Below are 14873 nucleotides of genomic sequence, written 5' to 3' on the forward strand. Positions count from 1 at the left end.
TCACTTTACAGTATGTATATTATGTCAATAATAATATTGCGCTTTCTGTTATCTCCGACTCCTTTTGATAATAGTAAATGTAATTTTGTATTATTTTTTGTTAATATCTTTTTTACACATAATTGATAGAAATGTCAATATTAATTTTATAATAAATAAATTGGAACGAAAAAACATAAAGACCAAAAATAGTTTTTAATAAAGATTAAATATCAATAATTAAAAAAATAACAAAAATGCGAGAATATCGTTTCGAAATTAGACCACTGGTTTCTTTGGTAGACTGATTGTAACTGTCTTGTTTTCTAAGTACTGCAGGATACCGTCTTCACCCCTGAAAAAAATAAAACTTAATAAACAGAACACCTTACTTATGTCTCCTTAAGTGACTGCTACATAATTTACCGGAAATTAAATTAAACCATTACAACTACAAGCTAGTGCTCGTCTGCGCAAGATTAAAATAATGTTTGTTCAAATAATGTAGCATGAAAGGCATATTTTATCTACTTTTAATACCAAAAGCGATAAAAGTATCTATTTTCATTTAGGAATCAATTTATTATTACCAAATGTGCATTTGAAATAAATTCACTATTTTGGCTATAATGGCTTACACATAAGAAAGATATATACTGAGGCGGGCTTTTTTGAAGGACTATTTAAGATAAACATTTCCAGCGTACATTACATAATAACTCACACATGGTAGATTTTTTCCTACTTACTTGATATTTTGGACAATTCACACAATATCTTTATAAATTGTAGCCTACGTGTTATTCTGATGTATAAAATATGTTATTGTAAAGTTTAATTAAAATCAATTCAGTAATTTTTATGGGAAAGATTAACAAAAATCTATCCATACTTACAAACTTTCTAAAACATTTATAATAATAGTAGTATAATAATAATAACAATTATTATTTTATTTTTATTAAACCAACTGTACTAGGCATCTTTTATAAGCAAGACCCTGCTTTGCATTAAGCGAACAAAACGCCGGGACAATTAATTACTAAAAAAAATTAGCATTTGGCGTTTTGAATAATAATAACTACCTATTTAATATGTACTAACTTTGGTATGTGAATGTGTAGATTTTAATTTCTTGTGTAGAAATTGATATTTCTACTTGCAAACTTTTTACCACCTACGTTATTTACCACCATGCAATGTATGTTTGGTAAGTGAGATTATTTTTAGTATAATCATTTTTTACTTACAATTCGCGGCCAATACCGGACTCCCTGAAACCACCGAACGGAGTCTGGACAGCGACATGCTCGTATGTGTTTACCCTGGAATATTATTTATTTAGTTAACATAACATTATAGGAATCTTCTTCACATAGTGTCATTTCATATCGAAGGTTGACCATCATCATGACTACTTTAATTTTGGTTTCCGCTCTTCTTCTTTTCCTCCACCTTGGAACTAGCCAGTTATAGGAATACAATAGAAATGCTATATTAAAAGTGGCAACAAGTTGATAAAGAATTTTACTAGAACGAGATAAAGTCAAAAAGTTCAACAATAGTACTTACCAAACACTTCCGGCACGTACATACTTGGCGAAAGCTAGTGCGGTAGTGACGTCGTTGGTGACGACACCAGCACCCAAGCCATAGTTGGAGTCATTAGCACGATCTACCACTTCCTCAAAGGTCTCGAATTTCAGAATGCTCTGGACTGGCCCGAAGATCTGAAGATCAGACAATACTCTATAAAGATTTATACTACGTATGTTACATTCCTTTTGATGGCAAAAAATCTCTACTATTTTAATAAGGGGATGAGCCTTTTAAAGACATTTATTCTCATAACAGACCATAGTCACATGAGAACTTATTAACTTAAGATACAATTTATCACGTCGTGGGTCATTGAAGAGCTTCAAGGATGAATTAGCGTAATAAGTAGAACTTGTATGGAATTTCATTTACGTAGATACCTGCGATAAATCATGAGATGGTCTTTTAGTCGTAATTTAAATATTGCTAGGCTCACTGCACTTTGGTTGGCTGCAATTGGTTCTAAACTTAGGTAGAATTAGATTGTGAGGGCGTCGTGAACTGCGTTTCTGAATTTGATTTATTTTAGTGAAAGTAATATTAGTGTGTATATAGTCATTTAGAATTTTGTAGATTAATAAGCTGGTATTGTATTGAAAAAATTGTTTTATATTCATGAGTTTTGTTTGAATTTTTTGTGTGGAAGTTAAGTATGGGTAATGAAAAAGCAATTTAATTACTTTATTTTGATTTAGAATCACCTTTAGTTCTGATGATTTAATAAGAAAAAAATATTTTCATGCTATGTTTTCTTAGTATGAATAATAAGACAAAGAATGTTTGACGTTCATAAATTATTCATCGTGAACAGTATACAGCAGCGTTTAAATTTAAATATTTACTCACTACGTTTTGCGGCTAATAAATTCATTTGTAATCTCCACCAGTGTTGTGTCACATTGTTTTTATTTAATTTAATCAATTTATAAAGGTGTAAAGCTCTTGCATGCTTGATATTAAAGATGTTGACGCCGATTGTAGTTCTGTTTCATTACGTGAATATTTGCTTACCATGCAATTCTTACGAAATTACTTGCGCTTTGTTATAATTATAATAGGCTCTTAACAACTACGTCACCTTAGTCTTCTCCTAATCCATATTTACCTCTTCCCTGGCTATCTTCATGTTGTCAGTGACGTCAGCAAAGACAGTGGGTTGAACGAAGAAACCGACGTTGCCGTGGCGTCCGCCTCCAGCCACACAACGAGCACCTTCCTTTTTACCGGCCTCTATGTAACCCATCACTTTGGTAAACATCTCCGTATCGATCTGTAACAAGAAAAAACAGATTAAGTGCTATGAACATATAAACATTATAAAGAACAGAAAATACATATTAGAAATGGAGGAAAGGTCTATAAATGGACCTGTATAAAGGTCAATCAAAGTGACACTATTCGAAGTACGGAGGAAGAAAGGTGCTATTCTCCCTTTGAACCAAAGAGGATCCTCGACCATTCTAACCGCTGACTGGCTAGGCAGAAGGTCCTCGTGGCCTAAAGTCGAGTATATATCCTTATCGGCCATAACTTTGTTATCACATTTCAAGGTACGACGTCGTCGCAGTGATTGTAGCCGTAGAAAGTTGGTGTCGCTACAGAAATATACAAGTACGTAGAACTATTTGATAAGTAGTTAAGTACCTGTGGTCCCTGTTGAACATTTCCGTAAGGGTTCCCTACAGTCCTCTTCTTAGCGATTTCAGCTGCTTTAGCAACGAATTTGTCGTAGATTCCAGATTGAACATAGGTCCTTGTACCAGCTACGCAGCATTGACCTGCGTTGGCGAATGCAGCACGGTGGGCAATCTCTGCAGCTTTTTCCACTGTAGATATTAGAATTGATATCAAAATACTACACATCCACTACATCTGACAAGACATTGATAATTGTTTCGTGAGTGAATTAACGGAAAGAAAAGGTAGAAAACTTTAGATAATAATACAATACCCACCATCAGCGTCATTGAAAATAACAAGAGGACTCTTTCCACCAAGCTCAAGAGTCACTCTCTTAAGGTTGACAGCAGCGGCACCTTTCATGATGATCCGACCTACCTATCAGCGTTATTAACTTATTAGATACACATACACAAGCTAAAATATGAGTATTATTTAAACTCCAGAAAGTATGGATATATCGCAGCCAGCTTAATTAGCCGTTCAATTAATGGCCTAGCCATTTAACTAAACGGCGCCGTTTAACTAGCGGCCTGAAAGATAGTCAGCCGTAGCGTTTATAAAATTAATAAACTGGCTGGCTAATACTTAGGCCATTCGTACGATAGAGTCATTATTTGGCAGAAATAAAAAAGATGAAACTTATGACATAAAAAAATATTTCTTTTAAAATTGAATTGCTTGAGTCAAATTCACATTAATATTATCACTACACTTTTCCATTGTACTTGTTGTTTTTCATTGAAACTTTGGAAAACACCATCAAAGATCTGGTTTGCCGACGTAATATTGACAGTTTGAAGAGTGGCAGAAAGTGGAGTTAAATACAGATTAATAGTCAACAGGCTAGGCAAGTAATGAAACGTCATCGATCCAAGTCAGTTGCCTAGCTGTTAATCAACTGGCTGAACATCTTTCAGGGCGCTAGTTAAAGGGCGCCGTTTAGTTAAAGGGCTAGGCTGCTAATTAAACGGCTAATTTAGCTAGTTGGCTGCGACAGATATATTGGACAGATGCATTTGTCCTACAGTTAAAAATGTCTATCTATTACTGCATATCACCTTGAGCCTCCTGGCTTCATAGGTGGTTGTCATAAAATGAAATTTATACTTATAAAGCCTTACCTCTGTCGATCCAGTAAAAGCCATCTTGTCTACACGCGGGTGGTTGGTGAGGGCAGATCCAGCGGTCGGGCCATAACCGGTAATAACATTTACTACTCCAGCAGGAATACCAGCCTCCTTTACAAGCGCAGCCATGGCGAGTGCCGTAAGAGGTGTTTGTTCTGCTGGCTTTACGATCACCGTGCAGCCTAAAAGAATCCAATTATATATAATTATATATTATTAAATAATCTATAAAATCATTGTGTTTCGTAAAATGAACTATATAATGTAATAGAAATTAACTCACCAGCAGCTAAAGCAGGAGCGATTTTCCATACGAACATAGGAATGGGGTAGTTCCAGGGAAGAACTTGTCCACAAACACCAACTGGTTCCTTCAAAGTCATGGAGATGACCTCTCCATCTGGTTAAAAATATTTAAGTGATTTTTCGAATGTATCTATACCTCTACTAATATGACAAAGAGGAAAGATTTGCATTTGCTACATTATCATTGATATGATAGGCTATTTAATTGCAAAAAAAAAAATAAGGATCTCCACTAAAACTACAATAATGTTACCCAAGGTGCAAAAAAATGCCTATTAAATATCTTTCATCGCATGCGCTGCGAAAACTATAGATGGTAGAATAAAACAATGTTCCACAACATTAAAGAACATATCAATATCTACAAAAATTGTTAAAAAAATAAATGTCCACCGTGCGAAGCCGGAACGGGCCGCTAGTAGTAATATTTCGCCCAATATATTAGTTGAATAGAAATTCAAAAATCAATACCTGCTGGAATGGTGTTTCCTAATATCTTGTCTGCTTTACCAGCATAGTATCTGACCACATGAGATGCCCAGATAACTTCACCGTGAGCTTGAGCGACGGGTTTTCCATTATCTAAAGTTTCAAGTTCAGACAAGTATTTTGCGTCTCTCTCCATAAGGTCGGCCAATTTGTTGAGGAGTCTTCCCCTCTGAGAGGCATCCATGGTACGCCATTCTGAGTAGCGGTGGAAGGCTTTGACGGCTGCGTCTACTGCGAGGTCTACATCAGCCTAGAGAAAATTTATAACTTGAATTTTATATTTGCAAACAAGGGGCAAATATCGTGGTATAAAATAGAAAACCTTTCCTTAGTATAATTTAAATAAATAATAGTTTAAAAAAACTAAATAAAACGCTTTTAAAGCACATCAAACTAAAAAGTGAAAAATAATTCCTAATTTAGGCTGAAAATGGTAATGAACAAAAGATACTGGTATTATTGTGAAAAAGCGTGGGTTGCTCTATAGACGAAAAATATGATGATGGCACGTAATTTTTTTTTCGGATTATTGCATTGTCATCGATCTTTGATAGGTGCGCAAAATTTGAATAAAATCTGTCCGTTTAAAGTGGTTCAAAATCGAGTCCGAAGCAGTCGGTTACATACATAGATACATATATACATACAGGTGAAGCTAATATAAAGCGTGTAAAAAAAAATCAGTGGCGCTACATCATCAGGTCTGGGCCTCAGATGTCTGAATCTGTTTCATGATAATTTTTCAATCTAACAGGCAAGTAGGTGATGAGTCCCCAGGCCACACGCCGTCGACTTTTTGGGTCTAAGACCTGTCGGTTTCCTCACGATGTTTTCCTGCACCGTTCGAGCGAATGTTAAATGCGCACATAGAAAGTATGTCCATTGGTGCACAGCCGGGGATTGAACCTACGACCTCTGCGATGAGAGTCGCACTCTGAAGCCACAAGGCCAACAATGCTCAACTGCAACGCTTATTTTTTTTTAATAACACACATTTTGGAGCTATGACAATGTGAAGCTCTTCACGATCTATGTGAGAATTTAAATTATGTAAATACCTTGTCTCCTTCAGCGACTTGTATGATGACAGATTCATCTTGGGGGTTGATGGTGGGGAAAGTCTTTTTGCTAACAGCATCCACAAATTCGTTGTTGATGAACAACTGGAATTAAATTCATAAATTATACAAAAAGAACTTTGTCCTAAAATGTTTTAATAGAAGCTAATTTGGTGTATTTAGTTAATTACCAGAAGAGTCGGGGATCGTGTAGCTTCCTATCTTTTGAATTTGGAATCTCACTCTATATACGCGAATGTTAGATATTTATTATTTATTTCAATGGAGATTACCCTAAAAACATGTAATATAGAAAGCCAGAAGGGTCGGGGCTCCGTGTAGCTTCTTATCTTTTGAATTTGGAATCTCACTCTATATACGCGAATGTTAGATATTTATTATTTATTTCAATAGAGATTACCCTTAAAACATGTAATATAGAACGCCAGAAGGGTCGGGGCTCCGTGTAGCTTCTTATCTTTTGAATTTGGAATCTCACTCTATATACGCGAATGTTAGATATTTATTATTTATTTCAATAGAGATTACCCTAAAAAAATGTAATATAGAAAGCCAGAAGGGTCGGGGCTCCGTGTAGCATCTTATTTTTTGAATTTGGAATCTCACTCTATATACGCCAATGTTACATATTTATTATTTATTTCAATAGAGATTACCCTAAAAACATGTAATATAGAAAGCCAAAAGGGTCGGGGCTCCGTGTAGCTTCTTATATTTTGAATTTGGAATCTACCTCTATATACGCCAACGTTAGATATTTATTATTTATTTCAACAGAGATTATCCTAAAAACATGTAAAATAGAAAGCCAGAAGGGTCGGGGCTCCGTGTAGCTTCTTATATTTTGAATTTGGAATCTCACTCTCTATACGCCAATGTTAGATATTTATTATTTATTTCAATAGAGATTACCCTAAAAACATGTAATATAGAAAGCCAGAAGGGTCGGGGCTCCGTATAGCTTCTTATTTTTTGAATTTGGAATCTCCCTCTATATATATACGCCAATGATAGATATTTATTATTTATTTCAATAGAGATTACCCTAAAAACATGTAATATAGAAAGCCCCTTATAATCTACCCTTCCTATTTCCATGCGAATTTGCAATAGCTAAGTAAATAAAGACGGTATTAACAATTCTTTCTCTGAAAATGGTTTGCTCTGTCAAATCAAAACAACTCGAACAAAAGTTAAAAATATCCAATTGTGTTCGTAAATAGCAGGGAACAATAGATTGTTAGGAGTGTTCATACACTGAGTAAAGGTAATTGTTGTACCGGATGGATGCTATTACAGTTTCAATAAGAATCGTCTATATGGCTGTTTATGCTTTATAGAATCAATATTATACTTAACTTTTTGATTATAATCACAAAAGCTTGCCAATGCTCGATACACTGATACACAAGGTTTAATGTGACACGCACTTAATTGCTGTATATATTATAACAAAGAAAAAAAATTTATAAAAACTAAAGGAAAAGTGATTTCATAACTAGCATAATTAGAAGCGTTCACATCGTATCCTATTAATTGTAATTTGTATTTTTTAGAATAAAGTAAAATATAACTTTTGGAATAATGGATATAAGGTAATTTTAACTATAATAAATTTTAACTATCTTATATTTCGGTCAGTTTGTGTTATCTGTATTGCATAATTATTATAGCATTGGACAACTGAGGCTGGAATTAAATTAAAAATAAATTGAATTCTATATCTATTGTTTTAAAGGCGTAATTTGTATGTATCATTGTATAATATGAACTTGACCATGAACACCTACGATATGTTTATGTACATGATATCATAAGTTCAACATAGCAATTTAATATGTGTTGAGACTTTATGACATGAACTGTACGGGTTATCATTAAATACATTTCAATTCCTTAGTTATTTTTATTAGTTTTTTTCATAATTTTGTATCATTAAAGTTTTAATCTTTTTTTTATATTATGTGTATTCCATTTTTATTACATTTTTCTGTATAACAGTTGTTTGTTCAAAGATCATTTTAATCGTACAATTGTATGGATTTTCTTCTTTTTTAACATTCTAAAAAGACCCGCATGTCCTGGGTCTAAAGGAGTCAAATAAACAGATACAGATCAAGATGTTATTATTTGTAACTGATTTATTATACTTATTGTATACGCTGGCACAAAAACCACTAAAAAATTCTATTAAGTACAGAGACATAAAGAAGGCCATTAAAACCTAGCTATTACTTATTTCATTTCGTACTTACAAATACAGAACACGCGTAGATAGAGCGAACAATAATATTAATAATTATTATTTAGTGGCGCTACAACCCTATATGTGTGTAATATTGCATCCGTTTCTTTGATTTTTAAGGACATGCCGGTTTGCCGGTTTACAATAATATTATAAAAGAAAGAAAACGTAGTCTTTACTTGAAGAACATTCTACCTTGGTATGCTGCTACAAATTTGGATATTATTTGGAAAACACAGATATATAATACTCGCGTAATTAAAAACACAAGCAAATTAATTTCATTAAAACCAGTTTGTTTTCAGTTCATTTAAGGACCAAATTGGCGACCTTTGTGGTGTATTCTAATTGAACCGAATGAGTCGATGGGATTAGGGCATTCACCCCAATAGGGCAATGACCAATCTAAAATAGATCATCTTGTTTTAGCACGATTTATTCTTTATTTTCTTCATATAATTTTTTTTTTAATTACATAAAAATTACATACTTGGTCACGACCAAGTTACGCGTTTTTGATATTTTTAAATATTCATTTTAACATTATTAATGTTCCCTCTATTATGAATCCCTATTTATAAGTACAATATGGCAAAGTTAGAAAAACAATATTTCTTATCTATATCGTAAAGTTGTGCCAAATTGTGTCGTGGAGTGGTGATACCAATTTTCACAACTAACTGAGAATTATCCTTTGTATATTTACATATTTATATTGTGTCAAAGTCAAAGTCAAAGTCAAATCGTTTATTTCAATTAGACCATCTAAAATGGCACTTTTGAACGTCAAAAAAAAAAATATAAAGATGATTCTAGTTGCCCCTTCCAAAAGGTAGTTTCGTGTGGAGAAGAATGGGCAAGAAACTCCACACTTACTCTTTTAAAATAGGTTTACAATATTTTGTTACATTTGTTAAATAATTATATGTGAATGTGTCATGGTGTAAATGTATTGTTTATACACTTCACGCAATGAACAAATATTTAAATGAATTTGAATTTGCGTTATCCTGGTAGTCGTTTTTCAAGGCTTGAAAATACAGGTAGGCTAAGTAAAAAAATCATATTAAGGCGAAACGAAGTTATATATGTGATCCTTCAAGAATTCTTCAAGATAAACCAGTAATTACGCCGATGTGATACCATCACCGGCATACACTATCATTTATAATATTAGTGATAAAAAATTGGTCTCTATTTTTACACCTAATCGAAATTAAATTTCTTATCCATCAAACTATTAGATATGTGTGATTTCTAATTTTCCAAATGTATTACGTAAATAGTAAAAGAAATATTTCCTATAGATTTATTAAAGCTTTAAAATTTCGTTTTAACTGTGTTTCCAAGATTTTTTTAAATAAGTTTAGAAACAAATAAAATACTGAAATAAATAGATCTTACCTTGGTGTATTTAATTTCCACTTTAGCCATTGCGAATTTTACAGGAACGACACGTGCGACAAGTACGGCAGCCACCCACAATGTGTCTTATTATACTCGGAGAGATTATAAATACACTCAATTTTCAACTGATAATAGCTGATATGATATGCTATATCCATACTACGGGTTTCGTTATTCATTGTATAATTATTTAGAATTCCTCCAATAAAGATAGTTTTAAAATTTAAAATTCCTTAACATTAATTGTAACATGAATTGATTGCTAGTGTTTTGTGGGTGATTTTTTATATATTAAAATAAATTGATGATACCTTATAGAAGCTTAGTTACGTATTTTATTATACATTATTAATATTAACCAATTTTTTTTAAATATATATTTGAAAATTTCACAATAAAATTAATCATTATGTAACGCGTATATGAACAGTGTTATTATGTAGAAGCGTACTTAAAAGACAATTGTAAACTGTTTATAGGTTTTTGATAAGATAACAATGCAATGGTAATTCAAAAAGGGTATCGTTAGAAGGTCATTTCCTGTATTAAACAAAAGGTGCTTCCTAATATTAGAAATCCTAAAATATGCAGCCCAGTATTGGAAAATTATGCAGCAACTAATGATATTTAAAATAATTACTATATTAAAATTACGTAAGAGGAGTTTATATTATACCTATAACATATATGACGTTATTTTGTCTATCGAGCTGTTAGCCAGAATTTATTTATTTACAAGAAGGAAGGTAGGAGAAGAAATATATAAAGAAAAACACAATATATACATATTATACAAATAAGCAATATTTTTTCAATTTGTCTGTCATTATTTCTTTAGGTAATATTCTAAATTTTATCTTTATTCAGCTAAATCAACATTGCTTTATTAACTCAATATTTGAGTTTTCCAATTAAAACTTAAGGTTTATATTTTAATAGGTTATAAACTATTATATACCTTTAGTACAATTTAGCCTTAAGTTGTATTTTTGGCTTAAAACTTCTTCTTAATTCCCATTACATATATTATATCTCTTGAATAAATGATTTCATCGTGTTTTAGAAAAGGTAAGAGCTACATTTATTCTTAGTTATTACTAATTGTCATCTACATTTAATAATGGTTAACTCGGTAGTCAAATTCAAAACATACGTAGTTAACTAACGGATTGCGCTTAGAAAACAGCATCTATTACTCAATCACAGATGAGGGACACGATTCGCCTTTCCGTTTGACTTATCACAATAAGGCGATGGGTGCATTTATTAAAATGTAATTACGCTGTGGACCTGAAGGGCTTGCCAGCTTGATTTAGCGAGTTCCGGCGTAGCTACGCCAGAAATGCTTTTTATCCACGATTAGTACAAAGACTTTTCTTCTGATTAAAAAGCAGCTGGTTATAGGTGATAAACTAAGATTTTTCATACATATGTTTTAATTAGACTGGCGTTTAATACTTTGTCTATCGCACGGTTACCGATTTACTATAGAGGTACTTAGTACTTATGGTTGTATACCTTTTCACAGGATTGGATCCAGCTCGACCCCTGGTCTCTGAATATGGTTCAAGAGAGTTCCGCCTTAGTCGTGATGACGCAAACGTGGTCCAGGTAGTCCACACAAATGCTGGATTTCTGGGAGAGAGTGGGCAAATTGGCCATGTCGATTTCTGTGTGAATGGTGGCAGACTACAACCCGGATGCAAGGGCCATGTGATGCGTAAGTGAACTTATGCCAGTTTAAGAACGTGTTACATGGGAAGGTATGGTTTTGACTATAGGAATTCCTAGTTTTATTTAAACGACCGTTTAATTATCAGCAACAGTTCTCTTGTAAAGTTGTATTTTGACATAGGACTAATAACAAACTAATTTCAGGGTGTTTAAATTTTTTCCTTCATTTGTTTATTTGTTTAATAGTGCTCAAGTCTAGCTTAAGGATACGATATATAAATTGGTCTTACGAGATAATTAAAACAGCACTATCCAATTTCGTTACAAAATCATATTAAATTGATGCAAAACTCCAAATGAAAAAATTAGTACTTAATAATTAATATACGTCAATTTTATAGGTTTCATTCAACAGAATATTTTAATGTAATTTAATGTATTGCTTTCTATATAAGTTGTCGTAATACAAGAATTGATCAAACTGAATTCGTTTAGTGATCTCCAATATTACACGAATATTTCACCGTTGGCAAGCTACACTATTCCCGAGTGACATCGGCTATGTTTCATTTTCAAAAAAATTAGGGATGCTTACTAAAACTTGAATAATCTAACCCAAGGTGTAAAAAATTAAACAAAAAACTTCCTTCAATCGTGTGCGCCTCGAAAACTATTAATGATAGTACAAAATGATGTATTACAATTTTTCAGGACACATAACTATCTATAAAAAATCGCGACAGCATGTCTCTATCTTTTATAGTTACGTCACAATAAGCGTCCTTTTATTATTATTTTTTATTGAAATACCACCGCTAGAAAAGGCTCTTTATTCGTACCTAGGTATTGATCCTTATCAAAATAATTACCAACGTTTCACATAAGCTACAATTTAATGGCATAACCAACAAAAAAGCATGGTGTATTGGTTTTTGGACTTTTCTCTTGAATAGTTTACTACTATGTAATATAACAAAAATCTTAGCCACAGCAACGCTTGGCCGAGTCTGCTAGTCTTTTATATACGTCTATACATTAGAATTATATTTATTATTTATTTTTCATTTCTTTATTAATGAAATATATGACACTTGATAGTTATATTATAATATTAAATACAATACATAATTATATAGGCTTTAGTATGTTGCTTATAAATCGACTCTCCCTGAAGTTCTGTAGTGGGTAAAGTCTCCTGATACGCCTGATCACAACGGCTTATTATGTTATTTATCTTCGAATGAGGCTTATGCAATCTGTGTGAACTTTCGCCCTTGTAGAAAATCTTGTGGCTAATTAGACACCTAATACAAAACCACAGTGACAAGTGACAGTCAGTTAATCTAAGTAGGTATAAGGTTACGCTGTTTGATTTATGGCTTCTATTCTATTCACGTTGATAGAAAGGCATATTTTCATAAGTGCCCGATATTGTTATCTATTTCGATGAAGGAGATGTCAAATGCCAAAAACAAAGTCATTGATAGTTTTTAAAACCGTTTATTTTTGTTTTCTATAATCTCTAAAAAGTAAAAATTTATCAGAGCTTTTTAAAATTAAAGAATTATATAGAATAAAATATTTTAATACCATATTTTCCTTAGTAATGTTTATTGTAGCAACACTGTGGCCGGCAATATTGCAAACAATAGCAGCCACACTATGCAATAATAATATCCTTTTCTACGCGACATGACGTTTGCTATGAGTGAAGTGTGCCTGTTGCTATATTCTGTGTTTTGCGATCAGCTGTATTTGACGTTAGATTACTACGTAAAAGTTACTGCTTTTGACATTCTAGTTCTTGAATAATTTATTATCAAGACTTATTTCTAGACTCAAATTGTCTACAGTTTCACGCCTATTTAAGTAAGGTCGAATCCACAATCTCTTCTTTTTCTGTTTCTTTTTTAAAACAATATAAGCTGCTGGGAAAAGTGTGATTTCGTCAGCCATTGTTACCGGTTTGTGTAGCCCGTTTAGGAGTCTGCATCATGGGCAGATGGGCTGCATCTATTGCAGACATGTTGCAACACATTGCCCAGCCATAGATTGTTCGGCCATCAGCTGCATAAAAATATTTTTCTAATGGCCGGACAATTAGTTGCCAACAGTGCAGCCATCAATTGCAGCAAAACATGGCCCGTTTAGACGCGCCATTACAAAAGGATTACAAAAAAATACCTTAAATTATAAAGCATGGCTAAAGAACCTTAGTGACAACAGGAAGGGCAATCTGTTGTGTAGATACGAATCAATGTGCGATCCGAATAAATATCAAGATGGTTCGGGCTCTGCAACCGATTGCACATTGCAGTGGAGCGTTAAACCCCAAATTGGCGCGCTAATTATTCAAATGTTATGATTTAGTGTGTCATAATATTTCTCTGGGATTTCTCTTTCCACAAATGCTTCTATATTTTCTCTTTCTAATATTTAATAAAAGGTCAATATATATTTCAAAACACTAATCCAGTTTATTGGAGTTTTTGAATACCATTTGACAATATCATATTTCTGCAGGTGTAGCAAGATGTAGTCATTTCATGAGTTCCTGTTACTTTGCGGCTAGTATACGCAGGCGTGTTCATATGATGGGCGTGCCTTGCGACTCTTCCTGTCCGAAGCAGGGTACATCGCTGCTGGTGGCCGATGCAAAACCTTTACGCCTCGGAGATGATATACCACCCACGTAAGATTCGTAAAAATATGTTTTCAATCTTACGACTGTAGTAGTAGTAGTTTTACAGGAGACGATTTTTGACGTGACAACGTCTTATAATTCGATGGAGCCGGCTGCACGTACGAAAAAACATGACGCATGCGGCGTTACCTCGCTCTGAGGCGTTCCATTTAAGGCTTGGAGTGCAAGCGAGCGCGCGGAACGAGCGACAAAGAGGCACAATCGGCCTCCGCGATCGGCAGCGTTCGTTCCTTAAAAAATTGACATAATTGTATTTATGCGTACATTTAAATGTAACTTGATCAATTCAATTGTGATTTCCATTTACCACCTTCTCTATGTTCATACAAAATATCTAACAAACAAATAAAATTAAAATTTTCTTTTGAAAAATGCAACCATTTCATCAGTATTTTCTTATGACGATGTCACATTCAACTATCGTCGGTAAATTGACTTTACAGACACCTGTTTTTTTTAATTAATAATTAATTCAGTTTCGATATATTTTAGACTTTACTCAGGTATAATATAGCATTATATTGTTGAAACAATTTATTAAATAGGGCCAGTTGTGTTTGTTACAAAATATAGAAATTGAA

General features: G+C 33.1%; 2 protein-coding genes across 3 annotated transcripts in view; one reads left to right on the forward strand and one right to left on the reverse strand.

Annotated features, from left to right (window-relative positions):
- The window catches only part of LOC125055485 (phospholipase A1-like), a 41257-nt gene that overhangs the window by 25796 nt on the left and 588 nt on the right, over nt 1-14873 (forward strand). The window contains exons 6-7 of the mRNA XM_047657948.1: nt 11443-11634; nt 14112-14280. Of these exons, the coding sequence (XP_047513904.1) occupies nt 11443-11634; nt 14112-14280 (361 nt within the window). The remainder of the gene's footprint in view (nt 1-11442; nt 11635-14111; nt 14281-14873) is intronic.
- Nucleotides 181-10045, reverse strand: LOC125055484 (aldehyde dehydrogenase X, mitochondrial-like). 2 transcript variants are annotated; one of them, XM_047657946.1, is made up of 11 exons: nt 9912-10045; nt 6242-6346; nt 5166-5433; nt 4672-4788; nt 4383-4570; nt 3534-3636; nt 3223-3404; nt 2684-2848; nt 1552-1709; nt 1230-1304; nt 181-334 (listed from the first exon to the last, which is right to left on the reverse strand). In XM_047657946.1, the coding sequence occupies exons 1-11, from the start codon at nt 9939-9941 to the stop codon at nt 259-261; spliced, it is 1467 nt and encodes a 488-aa protein (XP_047513902.1). In that variant the 5' UTR covers nt 9942-10045; the 3' UTR covers nt 181-258. The 2 variants fall into 2 exon arrangements, with proteins under 2 accessions (XP_047513902.1, XP_047513903.1); XM_047657947.1 differs by lacking the exon at nt 181-334 and having other exon boundaries at nt 1287-1428; nt 1516-1709.

Source organism: Pieris napi, chromosome 13 (genome assembly GCF_905475465.1).
Source record: "Pieris napi chromosome 13, ilPieNapi1.2, whole genome shotgun sequence".
Taxonomy (NCBI): domain Eukaryota; kingdom Metazoa; phylum Arthropoda; class Insecta; order Lepidoptera; family Pieridae; genus Pieris; species Pieris napi.